The sequence below is a fragment of the Labrus bergylta genome, chromosome 15 (assembly GCF_963930695.1).
Source record: "Labrus bergylta chromosome 15, fLabBer1.1, whole genome shotgun sequence".
NCBI lineage: Eukaryota > Metazoa > Chordata > Actinopteri > Labriformes > Labridae > Labrus > Labrus bergylta.
The window spans coordinates 3,022,941-3,043,169 of NC_089209.1; the positions used below are offsets into that span (position 1 = coordinate 3,022,941).

Here is a 20,229-nt window from a genome sequence, read left to right on the forward strand (position 1 = left end):
AGCGGAGACCTCCTGATCAGCGCTCTGTGACCTGATGACAAGAGGTGCAGTCAGTGGAGACTGCAGACCAGCAAAGAGCAAGACCGCGTTTGGCGGGTCCTCCACGAGATTTGGAATACCCTCCCATCAGAAATAAAAATCATGAACTGACTCCAAAGCTTTGGTTAACAAGGCGCAACTATATGGAGATAGAATTGTCTCATACATATCCAAATGATGTGTAGAAATATACAAATATAAAAACGTGACACACAAATAAATAAGCTAATTTGCATAAATAAACGTGCACTTGTAAATCTATTTTCGAGATTTGAGAATAAATATTCTCGACTTTGTGTGTGGATTCTGCATTTGTGGTTCGCTTTTGGGCTTTTCTCTCGATGACGTAATTTTGAGACATTCTTACCACACACACGCCCCTCCACCTGAACAACCAGTAGATGGCAGCGTTGTGCAGCCACCGCTGGTTATGGTTATGGTTAGGTATTTGGCAGACGCTTTTATCCAAATGTACCGTCTGTGACTGCTGCAGGATCAACAACATGGAAGCGAACAGTGGACTAACTGGATGGCTAAGTAATAATTAGTGATAACTGTTTCTTGTGGATTGTAGTGCCATTTTTTTTAATCTACTAGACAGTATACATGAGTCCACTTACAGATATCACTGTCAGATGTTACTGGTGTTGACATGCTAGCAGCTAGTTCTAAGTCCCCTGTCCCTAGAAAACAAAACAGATCAAGACACCTAGCACCTATAGTGTGTCTGGATTAAGCCACAGTCAATTCAAGATTTACTTAGCTAGTCTATTAGCTGTTTTTTATTTTATATTTGATTTGTTAGTAGGCTACTAAAGACATACAACAGTCTGATGCAAAATATTTTTATAGATAATTCACACAGGGAAATAGAGAATAAAGACTTGATGGTGAGTACAAAAAACAGAGGGTTTATGGAATCTCAATGTAATAATAACTTTATATTGAGTTTTTGGTAAACCCAATTTAAAACACTAATCCAGTCAGTCTAGATTTTGTGTAGTACTAAACTAAACCCACATGTAATGGTGTGAAAAATAACTGACAGAGGAGCAAAAAAGGGTATCTGGCAGAGGAAGGAATATTTTCATTATTTGTTTAATATTTACATTAAAAATGTATATGAATAAGATGTTACTTTGCCACCAGTAATTGAAACAGCTTTATGTTCATTGGAGCTGGGAAGGTTTCTAACCATAGACTGTAAATATTACTTAAAGACACTCAAACATTTACAGAACAGACGAGAAGAGGTCAAAGTACCGCCCATGAAGTTTGATTGACAGGTGACCACGATCAGATCTCAGCAACGAGCGTGGATAAAAATCAAGTTGAAGATTTGAAACACAGCAAGTTAAACATCTGTCTCGTTAATGACTTCTGTCTATTTCAGTTTACACAACTCAGCAGAGTCTCCAACAAAATAATAAAACCAGAGTCCAGCATGTAGAGGCTGAGTGAATGTGGTCTGGACTCTGTGGAGGAGAGTCATGGTTTCAGAGATGCTGTAGAAGGACAGAATACCTGCTCTGTGATCCAGGTACACTCCTACTCTGGAGGACTCAGGACCTGAGACAGGAGTCTTGACATTGTTGTAATAAAAGTTATAACTGTTGAAGAAATAATCTAACGCCCAAGATTTGTCATTACGTCCAAATTCACACTCATTCAATCTCCCTGCTCTGCTGATATTCTTGTATGTGACTGCTACAGAAACTCCTCCTACTCCTCTCTTCTCGACTTCCCAGTAACAACGTCCAGTCAGACTCTCTTTACTCAGGACCTGAAGATAATCAGTGAATCTGTCTGGGTGACTAGAATAAGGATGGGTCTGAAACGTTAATGTTACTTTTCTGTTCCCATCAGATAATAACAGCTTTGTGTTTACTGTGTTTGGATCCAGTGTGATGTCACATGAATATTTTAAGAACTCAGCTCTGGTCTTGGGCTCTGGTTGTGACAGTAAAACATCCACTTCAGTCACTGTCTGTGAGATGTTTGTCCATTTCTCTCTCAGGACGTCCTGTAGTTTATCTCTGACTTCTGACACAGCCGCTGTCACGTCCTCAAAGAACCTCAGAGGACGGATCTTGATGCTGGATGAGTGTGTAGATTCACTGAGTGGTGACAGTGAGGGGTAGTCGTGTAGAAACTGGTTGTGGTCCTGTGTGTGTGACAGCTTCTTCATCTCAGCGTCTCTCCTCTTCAGCTCAGTGATCTCCTGCTCCAGCTTCTCCTGAAGCTCTCTGACTCGACTCACTTCAGTTTGCTGCTGGGATCTGACCTGCTGCTTCACATCAGAGCGTCTTTTCTCCATGAGACGGATCAGCTCAGTGAAGATCTTCTCACTGTTCCCCACTGTTTTATCAGCGGAGCCATTGATAGCCTCCACCTCCTGTTGGAGCAGCTTCACATCTTTCTCTCTGTCCTGGATTCTCTGCTGGATGTTTTGTCGACTCACCTCCAGCTCTCTCTGCTTCTCGCTCCTTTCTGCTGCAGCTGAGACTGTGTCATGACCTTTGTGTTCGTCCACAGAGCAGAGATAACAGATAGACTGCTGATCAGTACGACAGAACATCTTCATCACCTCATCATGACGAGAGCAGACGTTCTCCTGGAGCTTCTTGGAGGGCTCCACCAGCTTGTGTTTTGCATAGGCAGGTATTTCATAATGAGGCTGGAGGTGTTTCTCACAAAATGAGATCAAACAGAAGAGACAGGACTTACAGGCTTTCAGTTTTCTCCCGGTGCAGACATCACAGGCCACATCTTCAGATCCAGCATAGCAGTGATCAGCAGGAGCAGCTTGGAGTCCAGTCTTCTTCAGCTCCTCCACTAAATTTGCCAACATGGTGTTTTTCCTCAGGTCAGGCCTCGCTGTGAAGGTCTGTCTACACTGAGGGCAGCTGTAGACTGTCTTCTCATCCTCTGTATCCCAGTGGCTTTTAATACACTTCATGCAGTAACTGTGTCCACAGGAAAGAGTCACCGGATCCTTCAGGAGATCCTGACAGATCGAACAAGAGAAGGTTTCCCGGTCCAGCTGAACTCCTTTCTGCGCCATTTCTCCTCTCGGTAACAACGACTGTCTGAGTTTCACTTCCTCAAAACTGATAACAAGTTTCACCTCTGATCTACAAAGCATGTGTCTGTGCATGTGACTGTGCAGCTCTTGTTGGTTACACCCATCCTCAAACTGTAGATCTAAAGGGGAGGGAACCAGGAAGTATGAGGACAGAGTGCAGCAGGCTGTGTTTGAGAGCAGGAAGAAGAGGGAGGGCTGATAGAACTACGATTCATTCCAGGAAGAGGAGCGGTTTGAGAGAGATACTTGTTTACAACAGAGAACATTTCTCTGTTAAAAACACTTCTCCTTTCAGAGTTTAGATGAACTCTTCTTTGAATCGGAGGGTTTGGAGAAGACCACAAACAAAACCAGATATTATTTGTTAAGATTTCACTTCAGAGCCACAAAATGAGTCTTTCTAATGATTATCCACTTCAAATCTATTATTATTGTTTATTTTTTGAAGCATAAATACCAAATAAACAATGTCTCTATGCTTCTAAATGTGAGGATCTGATGTTTTTCTTGGTCGTACTTTATAGAGAAGTTAATGTTTTTTTCTCTTTTTGGCTGTTGATGGACTTTGACTTTAACTTTGTTGTGACTTAGAGGAAATTCATTTAGCAGCCGCAGGTGAAAAAAAGAAACGTAACCTGTAGAAAACACACTCAGGAACACAGACTCAGACATTAGAGACAAGCAAACTGAGGAAGAATAGTTATAGTTATCCGTTTGAGTCAAAGGTCTGTATTAAACTCAGACATTTCTGTGAACACTTCCAGGGTTTTTCTGAATTTACAAAAAGTGAGAACATTAAAGAGGACATATCCTCCCCCTCCTCCACCTTTTCAAACAGTCCCCTCCTCCACCTTTTCAAACAGTCCCCTGTGGTCTAAATGAAACATCTGTGCTGTGCTTTGGTCAAAATATAACATGAATCAAGCACCAGAGGAGGTTTGTGACCCTGTATAAACCAGCTCTCTCAGAACACTCCATTTTGGTGTGTGTCTCTTTAAATGTAATGACCCCGCCCCCTGAGTTTTCCCCGTAGACATCACTCCTCTGTAGAGAGAATAAAAATGGTTGACCTGAGCAAAAGTCTTGGGGTGCATTCGAATTGTCATTTTTGCTTAGGAAGGTTCCTAACTGATTGAAATGACCGGGAAGCATTAAAGTGGCGGCCATGATAAGGCTTCAGTTCGAACTCTCTAAAAGTTAAGGAAAGGTGGGTCAGTGCTTCCTTTATAACCTCCTTTAGATTAGGATAGCACTGGACCATCCTTTACCAAAGGAGATGAGATATGACGTCCCACAATTCCTTGCGGCCGCAACATTTAAAGCGAGTCGTGCATCCGTCGTTTACGGAAATGAACGATGATCGTAAAGTGACTCAGATCATGAAAGAGATAAAAGATAAGAGACATTTTTTTAGATGATGTTTTATTCAACATATTTCATTCACTTAAGAATGCTTTGTGCAGTTGTACATTTGTATGCTTAAAACATTATGTGTAGGTTATATCTTATTAATGTAACAATTAATTTCATACTTATTTTGATGTTGATGTTGATTTCTGATTGGACAGGAAGCTGATGGTTTCACTTTTTTTTACCCTTAGCCTGGTAGTCTATATTTCTTTTATTTCAAACCCAACCTCGTGGTAATTAGGATTATTTCACCGGTAAGAAGCACAGGGGAAAGTTTTTTAGATGCGCTTTTTGTAGTCCATTTTCTGAACATTGTAGTTTCAACACGGCAGACCCACGTCATTAACCTCCGCCGGCCCGTCGCATTTAATGACGTGGCCTAGTGGAAATGTGGTCGGATTGTCAGAGCAACGAGATCTCCTTTCCCTAAGTCCTTTATGAATTCTCCTGACATCTTTTCTTAACCTCATGACGTTTTCCCCGGGGTTAAGGTGAAGTGGATAGTGAAAGGACATAGGAGGGACAATTTGAATCCACCCTCAGTCTTATGAACCTAGCACAGTGGAGCCAGTCTTTTGACCTCTGTCTTTTTTTTTTTGATCTACTGTAAAACAAATTGTAGTTTTCACAGCAATATGCATGCAGCACTTAGCACAGCAGCAAGAGTGGGTGCTGTCAGGTGGAGGTTTCCTACTGACGTTTCAAACTTTGCACATTTTGGGCCACTGCTTTGGTTTATGTTATTCAGCCCCCTAGAGTGGATGCTCACTCAGGTCACCATGTGGTGGACTCTGAAGCTTCAGTGTTTATCCAGCTCTGCATGGGTCTGTAAACCTTTCTGTGTTCTAACCTCTCTCCATTTTTCAAAAGCATCTCCAATATTGATCCTAGTTTGAGCACGTTTCTGCTCGTGGAGCTTATTAGAAACATGCAGAGGCTTTTTAGGTCGGGTACAATCACTTCTATCTGAACCACTTCTCTTGACCGCTTCCATCGCTGCAACACCTGTTGACCTGATAACTGCTCTCATATCTGACAAACCGAGGGGCGTCCAAAACGGCCGTGTGGGGGGTGGTCTTAAAAGCGCCTACCTTCTCTGGTCCAAACAAATCCAGAGCATTCAGGAGCAGAATCTAAAGTTAGAAGGAGGACATACTGGCTGCTGCATTGTTGTCTTTCCCTGATTTTACTGAGACGAAAAAAAGGAATATTCGTGTGTCAGCCATGATCATCAGAATAAATGAAAAAAAAAAAAAAAAAAAAGACAAGAAAGCACCGTTAACAGTAAACAAATTTATTTTGTCATCTGCATTTACAGCTGGAATTCTGGGAATTCAAACACGACGTCTTTGCCTGTGAGCTTCTTGTAGACACCAGAGAAAGTCTCCACCTGGGAAAAAAACAAAAGGAGGCACATCTTAACTTTAATTCATCATAAAGGGGTCAAGGGTCATGGCTGATGTCAGAGGAGAACACATTGAAAGACTTTTCTAAATCACAGAGGTTAACTGAGTTTGTACACTGCATGGTTTAGCCCCCCAGTAACGGCCCCAAGGGACTCTGGGAAGATGTAGGAATATGCAGGACGCCCCGTCCTCACCGACCGACCAGCAGCCGGGGACGGAGCTTAGTCTCCGACGTTGTGGAACGGGAATGTACGTCTCAGCCCAAAAAAGGCTACGCTCCCATACGCCACCAGGACAGAGCCAGGAGAGCAACCTCGCTGGATGACCACGTCGGGTAAAAGCGCTTCACCAACCTATGACTGCACAGGTGTGAGAACACACGCGTGCATGTTGAGTGTGGTTCAAGTGGTGCTGCATGTAACGGATCCAAACTTTATATTTGACAGCTAATTGGACAACCAAACACGGAACTTTCAAAAACAGCACAGACCCACTGAATCATGTCTAAAGCTGCAAAAAGTAACTCAGTTTTCAAACTCAGGTAATCGTTCGTCAGGTCTCTGATGTTTTGATGAGCTTACTTTGTGTTCCACATTGTTCTGCTGTGCCTTGTCCAGATGGACCTTGATGAGCCTGCTGCTGTCCAGTTTCACTCGGATCCTCTTGCCCACAATCTCGCTCGGGAACACCAGGTCCTCCAGGATGGCGTCATGGACCGCGGTCAGAGTACGACTAGAGGAAGAGCGCAGAGAGAGAGAAAACATTAAAACCAAACTAGGGCATGACCGATAAGTGCTTTGTGGTAACAATACCAAAATGAGGGAGAAAGACAATTCCAGTACTGATATATCAGATATCTTTCTTGTATCTGCTAATTTTACCTCTGTCTCTAAAGAGCTACCACATGATACGCTAATATTATCTGCCGATAGATTAATCAGTCGGCCTCTTTTCCAAACATTTAAACGGAACAAAAACCAAAGCTCAGGGGATTGAGAGCAGACGACTGAAACTGATCAAATAAGTCAAGAAGCCCAAACTCAGGTGATCAATCTGAACCGCTGCAGGTGTGAGGTAAATTGTTGATTTTAAAACTTGAGGTTCTCAAATGAGAAAGTTTGATTCTACAAGGATATATATATATTTTTTAATATATACAAGATTTACTTTTGGCCTTTTTATGCCTTTATTTTGGCAACAGGAAAGTGGGTAGAGTTGGAAATCAGAGAGCTGACGTGGGAGAGGAGCCACAGGAAACCGGGCGCCCACTAAAAGGACTGCAGCCTCTGTGCAAGGGTCGCTCAAACTAACCCCTAAGCCACCGGTGCCCTGATCTACCAGTTCATTTTAGGAGTCATTTTGGCATTATAGATTTATCAACAGGTTGTATCAACTGTAAATTAAATATCTGAGCATTTTGGGGGAATAGAGGTCTAAATGTTTTAACATCTTGAGCCATTCAACTCAATATTCAGATAGTTTCAGATCAAACATTAATCAAATTAATTGGCAGAGTAAGAAGTCTGTGTGCGTCTCCAGTCATCTAAGTTATAGTTAATTCAAAGCTTGAGCCAAAGGAAACTCCAAATAAGTCTAGTTACTTTTGGATCAAGCCTTGAATTTGAAAATTAACAGAACATTCAGCTTTCATTAAATGTCATCTATTTTAGTAAAAATCTAAACATGCATTTCAGTTCACTTTGTCTTAAGAAATGTTTTTACTGTTAATATCAGAGTTTGTACACTGCATGGTTTAGCCCCCCAGTAACGGCCCCAAAGGGACTCTGGGAAGATGTAGGAATATGCAGGACGCCCCGCCCTCACCGACCGACCAGCAGCCGGGGACGGAGCTTAGTCTCCGACGTTGTGGAACGGGAATGTACGTCTCAGCCCAAAAAGGCTACGCTCCCATACGCCACCAGGACAGAGCCAGGAGAGCAACCTCGCTGGATGACCACGTCGGGTAAAAACATGTACTTTAAATCATTTATTCAGAAGACTGTCTGCAAGTATGAACATTTTAGTTTGAAGAAAATCATTTTAAACTGCAGTTTCTTAATAGTGACATTTCATTTTCAGACGACAGGAAGTGAGCTGCCGTCGTTGATCTCTACGTGTAAAACACAACGAGCTCAGTGGTCTCATGAAACAAGATCAATGCAACCCAAGTGTAAGCTACTCACCTCCTGGGACGCTTCTGCTTATTCTTCGTGCGGCTTTTCCTGGTGGGTTTGGGCAGAATTCTCCTCTGAAAACCAACAGAGACGTCCCATTAGAGTCTGATCTAGATTCATGATCAAGTTGGAGATAAGACAAGTTTTCAACTTGAGCTTTTTAAGGAATAAAATCACCAGAAATAAAAAAATAATAAAAACAGACATCAGGCTCAGACAGATAATCTGTTACCTGCAGATATTAGAGACCAACAGAAACTGTGGATAAGTTTTTTTTTTTTTAAAAAGGTATCCAAATTTTAAAGCTGATATTAGTGAAGCCGTGAATTAAATGTAATGTACACTGCATGGTTTAGCCCCCCAGTAACGGCCCCAAAGGGACTCTGGGAAGATGTAGGAATATGCAGGACGCCCCGTCCTCACCGACCGACCAGCAGCCGGGGACGGAGCTTAGTCTCCGACGTTGTGGAACGGGAATGTACGTCTCAGCCCAAAAAGGCTACGCTCCCATACGCCACCAGGACAGAGCCAGGAGAGCAACCTCGCTGGATGACCACGTCGGGTAACAACAAAATTAAAGCACAAAATTGAATTATTTCACAGCACAGTGACCTCTGACCTTTTCAGAGAAGGTTCTTTCTTTTCAACTGGTGTCTGAAAGTGATCATGTAAGTTTTGGAAACCAAATAAAATCTGAACACTGCATGCAAAGATGTTACAGGAGCTGTAATAAGATGATGAACATGCAAAAATTTAAAATAAATCAGTGGCTTTTTTGACTTAAATGCAAACTAATGAGCTGTGGCATGATTTAAAATCTAATGTTTAGGGGCTGCATGTTCTGATCCGTATTGCATCATCATACATGAAGTTCTGACTGCATTCAGCTGGTGGTTCAACATTTAAAACGATGCCGCCTCAAGTCTCATTTATTCCATCCTATGGGCGTAACACGTGCTATGACTCCACACATTTAATGTCCTTAAAGACATGAAAACACAACGAGCTGCACAGTGGAAATGAGAAATCCAGAGAAGTTTCAGATATCCTCAAACACTTTGGTGCAACACACAGAAACATTTGCATTATCTCCTGATGTAAACTCTTAAGACAGAGCAGCATTACAGTCTGGATTTGAACAGAGCAAAGGTCACTGCTCCTTCATTTTCCTCTGAAACAATCACACAGCAAGAAGAGTCGCCTTTGAGTCGACCTCAAACAAGACGGGGAAAGCTGGAGCTCACCTGTGCGATGAAGACCACGTGCTTTCCGCTGAACTTCTTTTCCAGCTCCCTCACCAGACGCACCTGAATCTTCTGGAAGGACTTCAGCTGAGGAACGGGAACGAAGATGATGATGGCTTTCCTGCTGCCACCAACCTCGATTTCCTACAGACAAGAGAGAGACTTTAGATGACAGGATGAGAACAAAAGACAATGTAACTGCAAAGCTTGTATGAAAGTAACACAATCACACTGAAGACTGGTTTCAAATAATGTACACTGCATGGTTTAGCCCCCCAGTAACGGCCCCAAAGGGACTCTGGGAAGATGTAGGAATATGCAGGACGCCCCGTCCTCGCCGACCGACCAGCAGCCGGGGACGGAGCTTAGTCTCCGACGTTGTGGAACGGGAATGTACGTCTCAGCCCAAAAAGGCTACGCTCCCATACGCCACCAGGACAGAGCCAGGAGAGCAACCTCGCTGGATGACCACGTCGAAGTCACATTCACAGGTCAGTAAATATAAAAGTCAGACGCCTACCTTTGCTGCAGTGATGTTCAGCTCTCTCAGCTGAGCCTTCAGATCGGAGTTCATCTCCAGCTCGAGCAGAGCCTGCGGGGAGACCAGAAATACTTCATTAGATCTCTACACAACAACAACGGAAAGCACTGAAGCATTACTATTCTTCTTCTTCTTGTCTGATTGGACAGGTCCCGTCTCATCAGTCCATATTTCTGATTTCATGCAACAAAGCAGAAGCCTTTTGTTACGACTCTGGAAGACGCATTAATGTCCAAATATTCATCACACCTGATAATGTAAGGACTGACCACGAAGAAGGGTCTAAACTACTAAACTACTGGTGTTACTGGAGCTTTTTGACCTCATCAGGACTGACCACATCCAGGTTAACAGACAGCTTCTTCCTCAGAGTTAGAACCATGCAAAACCCCAACATGCAACCCCCCCCCGCCCCATCCCAACCCCGTATCACATGCATCACCCCTCCGCTCCTATTCCTCAACTACTCAGTCACAAAAATCAGTACTGCAATTAAGGTGAAGTACTTCTAGTGATGCTGTACAAGAGTTAATGACAAAATCGTTCAATGTACTCTCTCACCTTTCTTTTACTTCCTTCCATTTGCCCTGCACCTTCACTGCCTCTGCTTTATCTGCTCTCACGGACTACATCACTTTATTCTATCCATTATATATCAGTATTCATCCATCATGGTCACTTTATTTCTGTTGTTTCTTATCCATCATTGCACTACGGTCACTATCATTTTTACCTTTTCAGTTATATTGTTTATATTAGTTCTGTTGTTCCATTATTCACCTTAATAACTTATCATTTAGTATTTAGCCTACTTGCACATAGCTCTGTGTATATATATTTATTTCTTGTTTACTGCACATAGTTATGGTTACATCTGTCAGTCTGATCACTGTCCACTCATATCTACTCTTTTATATTTGTAAGTTAAGTTTAAGTTGTATTTAAATTGACACTTTATATTTAGGTTAAGATGCTTCATACTTGCACTGTTGTTAATCTACTGCTCTGTGTGACAAATAAAGGTTTATTTGAATTGATCTTACACACAAGAGAAATACAGAGTGTGTGTTGCTGATTAACTCCTAGGTGAAGATAATTTGATCTGCCTGAGTCTTTAACAGTTTGGATTTAAGCACCAACAGCCTCAGCCTTTATTTAACACATTTTAAAGTTGATATATTAGATCAGGTGAAGGTCTTACCTGGGAGATCCCCGACTCAAACTCGTCTGGCTTCTCGCCATTAGGCTTCACTATTTTGGCGCTGGTACTGAACATGGCCTGTGTCTCTGCAAAAGACAAACAAACAAACAAACAAACAGTTTAGTCACACAAATAAATATAAAGGTGTGTAACCCGGCATCTCTTCTCACACACACACACACGGTACTGACTCCTTCAGGATGAGCAGAGGCTAACTCTCACCAGGACTGAACACTTACTGAACAATTTCGGGTAAATATGAGGAACACCTTGCACACCTGCAGCAACGAGAGGAACAACGAGGACACTCATGCCTCTGATGCTGGGTCAGTCACAGCTAGCTGATGCTACTTACCTAGCTGTCAGTTAACCCATAGTTTCGCCCTAAAGTGAGATAAAGCTGAAATATAATGTTCTCCACATTAAGCGACTGATTAAAGCATGTTGTAGGTTATAATTCTGCTCTGCTGTACAGTCACTGGTGTGTTTGTTACCTGAACACATGCGAGGCCCGCTAACTGCTCCCTGTTACAAGACACCCATTCACCGAAGCCTCTTTACTACGCTTCATTTTGAGATATAAAACAGCCATCCGCCGCCACAAAGCACACAATCTAACGCATCCGTGATGTACGAAGCCAAACGGACTGAGAAAACAACAGTTTGACGACATTAACACGCATTTTAAGAGCGAAAACCCAGCACTGGGAAAAATAGCACGACTAACCTCAGTCAACGACGGCCAAGGAAGAGGCCGGAACATCGCGAGAGTTGTATTAATCCAATCCGCGGCGTCTAAGTTGTTATCGCGAGAGGAAGTGGAGTCCACGTTCGCAGTCATAAAGCATCGCGAGAGTTCTATGAAGACAGTGGGCTTGTCACATTAGCGTTATACAGCTGAGCCCAGCTGAAGGCTTTCGGGGTTATTAGTTAAGTACACATTAATCAGTCCGGCTTCATATAGTCTGTGAGTTACTATGGCGACGCCAGCCATCTCCAGTACACGACAGTTCCCCTGCTAACTGGGATGTTCAGACTGACTGGTCTGTGCAGAGTAGCCCGCAGGAGCGTTTGCAGCGCCGTCGACGACATGGCCAAAGGGAAGTTTTTCTACGCGGTACAGAAAGGATTCAAACCAGGAGTGTACAGTTCATGGTGAGAGACTTTTAACTGCTGATTTCGGCACATCAGATTGTCAGGAAACTCCCCCAAAGTGTGTCCTCAAAACGCGCTTCAGTCAGCCTTCTGTTGGAGCTGCACGCCGAATTCAAATCAGATATTTGCTGATTTAACTTCTTCTCAATGTTTGTCAAAGAACCAAACCAGCTAGGGGATACATTAAGACATGTTTTTAATGACACAAATCAACACTTCATATCGGCTTGGAGGAAACACAAAAAAAGCAATTGCAATTATTTCATCTTTACATTCAATAACAAAGTGACTGATCTGTGAAGTGAATCTGTTTTTCTCTGTGCTTTCCAGGGATGAATGTAAGAGCCAGGTGGACAAGTTTCCTGCAGCTTCTTTCAAGAAGTTTGCATCAGAGAAAGATGCCTGGTCGTTCGTCAGAGGAGTTGAACCTTCACTTGCAGCTCCAGAGGTGACAGAAGGTCAGCAACGTGAAGCTCACCTTCTTTACTTCACCTCCAAAAAAAGCTGCTTGTTGTAGAGCAGGGGGGTCCAAAGTGCGGCCCGAGGGCCATTTGCGGCCCTTGACTTCAGATGAAGAATCAGAAGATTTCGGCCTGAGGCCTCGATTAAGATCGGCACATTTTCTTATTTTTCTTTTTCATGTTAACAAAGGGCTGAACAATATTGCTAAAATAGAAAATGTTCAGTAACATGTATGTTGTTGTTTTTTTTTTTTAAATCTACAGCTTTTACTATTTTACACATTTTTTTGTAAACTATGAAAAAAAAAAAAAACGTATGCAAAGTTTTTGCAAACAAGCTGACTGTTGTTTAACCATTTAATGACCTGAGCTGAATGCAGAAAGCTTTTCCAAAAACATGAACCACGTTACAGGCTCTGAGAAAAAAACAAATAAAGCAGAACGAAGAAATCAAAATATTTGATTTCCTTTTATCAAAGGGTTTCTTTAGCAAGCCTTTTGATTCTGATCTACAAAGCTTGACTATTTTTTCAACTATATTTAAAAAAAACTAAACCTGTGGCCCGCGAGCGATTCTAACACGACAATTTTGGCCCGCAAGAAAAAAAGTTCGGACACAACTGTTGTAGAGGTTTGTAATGTTCAGTTAATGATCAAGGAGTGCTTTTATAAGTTTGCCTTGTCTTTTAGTGTCTGACATCGCGGAGTCATCCATCAGTCTGCTTCCAAAAAGAGGCCCGGAGCCTCTGCAGTACATCCCTCTGGGTAAGAAGAGATGTCACTCAGAAGAAGAAGCAGAGTCCAGCCCCAAACGAGTCAAACAGTCGGAGAGTTCGTCTTCGGAAAGCTCGGACGGATTCACATACATGGGTAAGGAGATCAACAGGTATGGGGATCGTGGATAAATGTGAAATATAGATTGTGATATTGAGCTTCTGCTGAGTTGACTAAGTTCTTTATCCCACTAACATTTTAAATACTGTGATTAGATTCATTGTAACCCTCCATGCCAAAAAAACTGCTATAAAAATAGAACAGATTCATATTTTTTTTTTCCTACTTTTTTCTGCATACATCTCTTAAACAACTTCAGCCCTGCTCAAAACTACCAAACATTCAATCATTTTTAGGAATTTAACCCTTTAAATGCCAGTTTTATTACACGATGTCACTGTTGTTATTTAAGAAAAAAAGACAAAAAATAATTATTTTCCATATAAAAAAATATTTGGTGGCTGAGGGATTTTTTTTAAATCAGTCTTGGATATGTCAAAGATTATCCAAACTATTGACTTTGATGCATTGTTAGTTTTTGTGTAGCATCAGATTTAAAATGTAGTTCCCTGTTTGGACATTGGAGGGCCAAAATGTCCAATTTACAAAAACTGCTATAAAAATAGAACAGATTAAGAGATTTATACAAAAAAAGTAGAAAAAAATATCAAATATTGAGTAATTAGCAGGAATTTAACCCTTTAAATGCCAGTTTGATTACATGATTCTGGCATTTAAAGGGTGCATTCCAAAATTTGTCAAGAGAGAGTCTTTCTTACAAGAAATGTGTTCCATATGCACTAACACAGACAAAATGATGACCAGATGAAGAGGAAACATTTGACCAAATGGACAAAAATGTCCATAGTGATGCATGAGGGTTAAACCAGTTGAAGTCTGTTAAAGTTCCAAGTGTTTCTGCCTGTTTGGGCGGCTGTGGCTCAGTTGTAGAGTCGATCATCTCTCAACTGGAAGGTCGGGGGTTCAATCCCCAGCTCCTGCAGCCACATGTGTCCTTGAGCAAGACACTTAACCCCAAGTTGCTCCTGCTGCTTCGTTAGCAGTGTATGAATGGATTAGTTACTTCTGATGGTCTCTTTACTCAGCAGCCTCTACCATCAGTGTGTGAATGTGTAGGTGTGACCTGCGGTGTAAAAGAGCTTTGAGTCTTCAGAAGACGAGAAAATAAATATACAAGCTCAAGTCCATTTACCATATTCTCTCTGCAGGTGATGCTGTGGTTGTTTACACTGACGGTTGCTGTGCCGGTAATGGAAAGAAGGGCGCCCGAGCCGGCATCGGGGTCTACTGGGGCCGCAACAGTCCGCTGTGAGAAAACACACACATGCTGACATCCAGGCGACTTTGAAATAAATCTGAACTTTGGCTTGATTATGTACATGATTATGTATGACAACACTTTGTCATAAAACTATAATCAGGACACGGGCTCATTTGTCACATGTGATGCTGCTTTCCTGCAGAAATGTTGCAGAGCGACTACACGGAAGACAAACCAACCAGCGAGCTGAATTACAGGTGAGCGCCTCTCATCACAGCAAACTGCAGATAGTCAGTGATCGAGGCTTTCAGAGTGGACAGCTGTGCAATACATGCCATGCTAAACTTTATACAGTAAAACCACAGCAAGCGCTAGTCTCTATCTGTCTGACAAATCACGGATGTGTGAATTGATGTTCCAGGACTAACTGTCTTCATGTCCTGTTTGTTTTTGTGTCTTTTGAACCAGGCAGCCTGCAAAGCGCTCCAACAAGCCAAAGAGATGAACATTAAGAAACTAGTTCTCTACACAGACAGCAAGTTCACCATCAACGGTGAGTCCTAAAGAGCATCACTTTGTGAACCTCCTCTCCCATATGTTCAGGTTTTATGAATCCCAGCATGCATCAGAAGACTGTAAAGAGTTCAGTTTAAAGTCTGTGCTGTGTGTGTGTGTGTGTGTGTGTGTGTGTGTGTGTCTGCAGGTGTGACCAGCTGGGTGAAGAACTGGAAGCTGAACGGCTGGAGGCTGAAGTCTGGAGGTCCGATCACCAACAAAGATGATTTTGTGAAGCTGGACCGACTGAATGCAGAGCTGGAGGTCGTCTGGGTAAATACCGGCACGCTTTACGCAACTGTGCAATCACCTTGACACCTGTGGCTCGCTTTTTTGTGTGCAGGGAATTCACTATGAATAAATAAGAAGTAAGGTGCTCTAATGCTGCATTCAGGTTCACCTCGGATGGTCCCACTTTCAGAGTTGGGAAGTCGTTCATCCGACTTCAGTGTGTTCACGTGATGTCGGTTCAGAGTCAGAATGTTGAAACAACAACAACAACAACAATCAGCGTGGTTGCTCTGAAGAAGACATGTGAATGTCTCTGTTACGAGTTATATTTGAGCAAAAAGTTGATGTGGAATATGAGAATTAATCAAAAGTATCTTCACATTAACCCTCCCCTGTGATGACGAATATGACGTCAAAGCAGCTAGCAGCGCACCTCATTCTTTCCCCGAGTTTCCAACTTGTAGTTCTTCTTCGACTGGAGCAGGCGTTCATGTACATTTTACAACTCGGCAACTGTTTCTTTCGACGTGTCCGACACCACATGAATACAGCATACTAAACTGAAGTCACAAGAGGTAGAGAAATGGCCACAGGGGGCGCTAGACGCATGTTACAGACATGGGTTGTCAGTGAACGCACAGAAACTAAACTAAATGTCAGTGACAGTGAAAGGATTCTTTATATAAAAAGAGGATTTCCTTTCTTTTACTTCTTTAAGTCATAAATTAGAAAACCATCAAGAAAGTCTGTGAGATTTAGGTCTCAAATGACTATTACACCTCTCCATAGGCTCCATATGTTTTAGGTGTATTAAGAGACATTTTTGACACTGATTTAGCTACACTGATAAATGGATAATTATCCCCATGAAACTATAGTACGAAGAGGTCAGACCCCCCCTCCCCCCCTCAATCATGGTCCACCATCTGAAAGTGTCGCCGCTCTGAATTTAAAGGGACAGAGGAGTTCACAAATAAAAACAAACATTGCAGGAAACAAGACGGTTAAAGTGGTGTTGCTTTGTGTGGAGGAGATGACTTTCCATGTCTGAAGTGTTTCTCTCTTCTTCTTCTTCCTCCAGTTGCACATCCCGGGTCACGCCGGCTACATGGGCAACGAGGAGGCCGACCGACTGTCGAGAGAAGGAGCAGCGAAGCCTTATGAGGAGCAGTCTGAAGACACAGACGATGACTTTTAAAAAGAGATCTGCTGCACGACTGTTCACCGCTTTGCTCTCTGATCGACAGAAAGTCAGCGTTTTGTTTTTTGTTTGTTGCCTTTAAAAAAAAATGTTTTATTCCATTTGTTTTTCTGCTGTAAATAAAGTCATTTAAGATTCTGCCTCAAAGAGAGTCATTGTATTTGGTGGAGAAGCAGATAATCCAGAGAGAAAAAGCATTGATGATGTGTGATGGTTCTCGTGCTCTCACATGACTTTCTCTTGGACCAGAGGCAAGGAAGAAGGAAGTGGTGTACCACCGTCTGTAAAGTCATTTCTGACCATTAAAGGAGTGAAGCGAGGACAATGACAAGTTTTCATGAAGGGGACAGGGAGGACACCACATGGGTGTGTTTGTCGTTTGAAGGAGATTTTCCTGATATAGTGTATTTAGATAATGTTTGCTGCAGAGTGAGAGCTCCTCTCAGGTGTTTCTGCTGTCAGGAGCAGACGCACAGCCAACAGAGCTGCTACGTGCTACTACCACGTATTGCATCATTTCCTGTTCTGTTCTCCGCTGTACTGTGTTGCTCAGTGCTGATCGTTAGAGCTAAAAGCTTAATTGTTAATTTTGCCTAGTTTCTTAGGACTGTTGTTTCCAACACACTGTATATTCAGACAAACAGAAGTAATCGAAAAGCATCTTTCTATAGCGACAAACCTGCTAAACAGTTTTGTTTGTTTTAGCTACCTAAGTTAGCTTTACAATGGCTTCTTTTTCTGTCTCTCCCTCTCCTGCTCTACGTGTCAGATGTTAAGTTACTCCTCGTCTTCCTTTAGTGATAATGATACATGTAAGAAATGTAGTTTATTGTTAGTTTTGGAGGCGAGGGTGTCTGAGTTAGAGAGACGGCTCCGCACCATTGAGTCAGAGTCATCGTACGCAGCAGTAGTTAGCCAGCCACCTGTAGCCGGTGCGGGCCGACATAGCTTGGCTTCCCCCCCGGTAGCTCCCGAGCAGCCGGGAGGCGGTGGCTGGGTTACTGTCCGAGGGAAGTATAGTCGAAAATCGAAGCACACGGTTCCCCACCAACCACTTCACGTTTCAAACTAATTTTCCTCACTCAGCGACACACCGGCTGAGAATAAAACTCTGATTATTGGAGACTCCATCGTCCCAAACGTGAAGCTAGCGAAGTCAGCGGGCATAGTTAGGTGTATACCTGGGGCCAGAGCGGGCGACATCGCATCTCATTTAAAGTTGCTGACAAAAACTAAAGGTAGATTTGATATAATCGTAATTCATATCGGCACTAATGACTTCCGACTACGCCAGTCGGAAGTCACTGAGGTTAATGTGGAGTCGGTGTGTACTTTTGCTAAGACGATGTCAGACTCCGTAGTGTTCTCTGGACCCCTCCCAAATCAGACCAGTGATGACATGTATAGTCATCACTCAACCGCTGGCTGTCGAGGTGGTGTCCAGCACACGATGTGGGCTTCATAGATAACTGGCAGTCTTTTTGGGGAAAACCTGGTCTGCTAGCTAGAGACGGCATCCATCCCACTTTGGACGGTGCAGCTCTATTATCTAGAAACATAGCAGAGGTTATTAGTCCAAAACCTTGACAACAACACAGAGTTCAGACCAAGAGGCAGAGCTGCAGTCTTACACGCTTCTCTGCGCCTCCCTTAGATCTGTCTCCCAGTCACTATAGCTGTAATTCTGAATCGAACTGTAGTTATACTATAGGTACTGTGTCTGTCCCCCGGTCCAGACCCGTTTTTATAAGTCATCCAAACATAGAAAAAAAAGGCGTAAATCGTCAAAATCTCATTAGAATCAAAACAAAAAAATCAGAAGATTCACTGTGGACTTTTGAACATTAGGTCCTTAGCATCCAAATCTCTTTTAGTGAATGATCTGATATCAGATCAGCATATTGATTTACTTTGTTTGACTGAAACCTGGCTGTATCGAGATGAATATGTTAGTTTGAATGAATCCACTCCTCCCAGTCATTTTAGTACTCATATACCTCGAGACACCGGACGAGGTGGTGGAGTAGCAGCTATTTTTAATTCTGGTCTTCTAGTTAACCCTCGACCAAAGCTGAATTTTTCTTCTTTTGAAAGCCTTGTTCTTAGTCTTTCACATCCAGTCTCAAGAACCTTTCAGCCAGTTCTAGTTGTTGTAGTTTACCGCCCTCCTGGCCCATATTCTGAATTTCTATCTGAATTTGCAGAATTTTTTATCAGATTTAGTCCTTAGCAGTGATAGAATAATTGTTGTAGGTGACTTCAATATCCATGTGGATGTTGATAATGATAGCCTTAGCACAGCTTTCATGTCATTATTAGACTCTATTGGTTTCACCCAGGGTGTAAACGAACCTACTCATCGTTTTAACCACACCCTGGATCTTGTTTTAGCTTATGGCATTGAAATCCAAAACCTTACAGTTTTCCTAGAAAATCCTCTTCTATCAGACCATTTCCTTATTACTTTCAACTTTGTCCGACCAGAATTATCTCTGCTTAATAAAAATGTGCTCTCTAGAAGTTTATCTGATAGTGCTGTAGCTAGATTTAAGGAAGCTATTTCAGCTGCTTTTGATTCAGTACCGTGTTTCAACCCAGTTGGAAACTCTTATGATAGCTTTAGTCCCTCTCAGCTAGATCAGTTTGTTGATAGTGCAGTGGATTCGCTGAGAGTTACTCTTGATTCGATTGCTCCCCTAAAACTTAAGGTTATCAAGCGGCAGAGAATAGCTCCATGGTTCAACTCAGAAACCCGTACTCTAAAACAATCGTTGCGAAATTTTGAAAGAATAAGGCGCTCGACCAAAACGGTAGAATCTTGTTTTTTCTGGCAGGATAATCATAGAAAATATATGAAGGCTCTACGTCACGCTCGAGCTGCCTACTACTCCTCTCTAATTGAGGAAAACAAAGGCAATCCTAGATACCTTTTCAGCACTGTAGCCAGGCTGACAGAGAGTCATAGCTCCATTGAGCCTTGTAGTCCTTTAGCCCTCAGCAGTAATGACTTCCTGAGTTTTTTCAACAACAAAGTTTTAGACATCAGAGACAAAATTGGTAACCTCCTGCCCTTACCTGGTGCAGATACGTCTGATACGGCAGAGACAGTTCCAGGACCAGATATTAGTCTAGACTGTTTTTCTCAAATCGACTTTTCAGAGCTAAATTCAATTATTTCTGAGTCAAAACCGTCAACCTGTCTTTTAGACCCAATCCCAACCAAGCTGTTTAAGGAAGTCTTTCCCTTAGTTAGCAGCTCTATATTAGATATGATCAATTCGTCTTTACTGGCAGGATATGTACCACAGTCATTTAAAGTAGGGGTAATCAAACCTCTACTCAAAAAACCTATTCTAGATTCAGGAACTCTGGCTAACTACAGGCCTATATCCAACCTTCCTTTTATCTCGAAGATCCTGGAGAAGGTGGTAGCTAATCAGCTGTGTGACTTCCTCAATGACAACAGTTTA

General features: G+C 42.4%; 4 protein-coding genes, 4 non-coding genes and 1 pseudogene across 10 annotated transcripts in view; 3 read left to right on the top strand and 6 right to left on the bottom strand.

Moving 5' to 3' along the window:
• The window catches only part of cnksr3 (cnksr family member 3), a 56,237-nt gene extending 55,902 nt beyond the window's left edge, over positions 1 to 335 (top strand). The window contains exon 21 of the mRNA XM_065964096.1: positions 1 to 335. This exon is cut by the window's left edge and continues 145 nt beyond it. Coding sequence (XP_065820168.1) covers positions 1 to 35 — 35 coding nt within the window. The 3' untranslated portion in view covers positions 36 to 335.
• Positions 336 to 1,121: 786 nt separating this feature from the next.
• Positions 1,122 to 3,103, bottom strand: LOC136182751 (tripartite motif-containing protein 16-like). Its single transcript, XM_065964025.1, has one exon. The coding sequence runs from the start codon at positions 3,101 to 3,103 to the stop codon at positions 1,424 to 1,426; it is 1,680 nt and encodes a 559-aa protein (XP_065820097.1). The 3' UTR covers positions 1,122 to 1,423.
• Positions 3,104 to 5,812: 2,709 nt separating this feature from the next.
• On the bottom strand, positions 5,813 to 11,878 carry rps7 (ribosomal protein S7). Of its 3 annotated transcripts, none has more exons than XM_020655702.3 (7): positions 11,828 to 11,878; positions 11,101 to 11,186; positions 9,879 to 9,950; positions 9,359 to 9,502; positions 8,124 to 8,188; positions 6,522 to 6,672; positions 5,813 to 5,924 (listed from the first exon to the last, which is right to left on the bottom strand). In XM_020655702.3, the coding sequence occupies exons 2-7, from the start codon at positions 11,173 to 11,175 to the stop codon at positions 5,847 to 5,849; spliced, it is 585 nt and encodes a 194-aa protein (XP_020511358.1). In that variant the 5' UTR covers positions 11,176 to 11,186; positions 11,828 to 11,878; the 3' UTR covers positions 5,813 to 5,846. The 3 variants fall into 3 exon arrangements, with proteins under 3 accessions (XP_020511358.1, XP_029137422.1, XP_029137421.1); XM_029281589.1 differs by lacking the exon at positions 11,828 to 11,878 and adding an exon at positions 11,595 to 11,619; XM_029281588.1 differs by lacking the exon at positions 11,828 to 11,878 and adding an exon at positions 11,340 to 11,427.
• Positions 6,047 to 6,274, bottom strand: LOC114921487 (small nucleolar RNA SNORA73 family). The gene has a single exon (XR_003809783.2). It is a non-coding gene; the product is annotated as a small nucleolar RNA SNORA73 family (small nucleolar RNA).
• LOC114921484 (small nucleolar RNA SNORA73 family) lies at positions 7,676 to 7,903 on the bottom strand. The gene has a single exon (XR_003809780.2). It is a non-coding gene; the product is annotated as a small nucleolar RNA SNORA73 family (small nucleolar RNA).
• Positions 8,449 to 8,676, bottom strand: LOC114921485 (small nucleolar RNA SNORA73 family). Its single transcript, XR_003809781.2, has one exon. It is a non-coding gene; the product is annotated as a small nucleolar RNA SNORA73 family (small nucleolar RNA).
• LOC114921486 (small nucleolar RNA SNORA73 family) lies at positions 9,608 to 9,835 on the bottom strand. Its single transcript, XR_003809782.2, has one exon. It is a non-coding gene; the product is annotated as a small nucleolar RNA SNORA73 family (small nucleolar RNA).
• Positions 11,879 to 11,975: 97 nt separating the features above from the next.
• On the top strand, positions 11,976 to 16,899 carry rnaseh1 (ribonuclease H1). The gene is made up of 8 exons (XM_020655701.3): positions 11,976 to 12,255; positions 12,586 to 12,713; positions 13,407 to 13,586; positions 14,720 to 14,819; positions 14,975 to 15,029; positions 15,241 to 15,325; positions 15,476 to 15,600; positions 16,640 to 16,899. Exons 1-8 carry the CDS (start codon positions 12,128 to 12,130, stop codon positions 16,754 to 16,756), a joined length of 918 nt encoding a protein of 305 aa, XP_020511357.2. The 5' UTR covers positions 11,976 to 12,127; the 3' UTR covers positions 16,757 to 16,899.
• A 585-nt stretch (positions 16,900 to 17,484) lies between these two features.
• Positions 17,485 to 18,514, top strand: LOC136182739 (uncharacterized; annotated as a pseudogene).
• The last annotated feature ends 1,715 nt before the right edge of the window (positions 18,515 to 20,229 follow it).

Excerpts from the sequence above, each read along its gene's own strand:
- rnaseh1 (XM_020655701.3), top strand. The coding sequence starts at position 12,128 with ATGTTCAGACTGACTGGTCTGTGCAGAGTAGCCCGCAGGAGCGTTTGC. Across the intron at positions 13,587-14,719 it reads GGACGGATTCACATACATGG|GTGATGCTGTGGTTGTTTAC; the intron begins GTAAGGAGATCA and ends TTCTCTCTGCAG. Across the intron at positions 14,820-14,974 it reads TGGGGCCGCAACAGTCCGCT|AAATGTTGCAGAGCGACTAC; the intron begins GTGAGAAAACAC and ends GCTTTCCTGCAG.
- LOC136182751 (XM_065964025.1), bottom strand. The coding sequence starts at position 3,103 with ATGGCGCAGAAAGGAGTTCAGCTGGACCGGGAAACCTTCTCTTGTTCG.
- rps7 (XM_029281588.1), bottom strand. The coding sequence starts at position 11,412 with ATGAGTGTCCTCGTTGTTCCTCTCGTTGCTGCAGGTGTGCAAGGTGTT. Across the intron at positions 6,673-8,123 it reads AAGCAGAAGCGTCCCAGGAG|TCGTACTCTGACCGCGGTCC; the intron begins GTGAGTAGCTTA and ends CTCTTCCTCTAG. Across the intron at positions 5,925-6,521 it reads AGAACAATGTGGAACACAAA|GTGGAGACTTTCTCTGGTGT; the intron begins GTAAGCTCATCA and ends TTTTTTTCCCAG.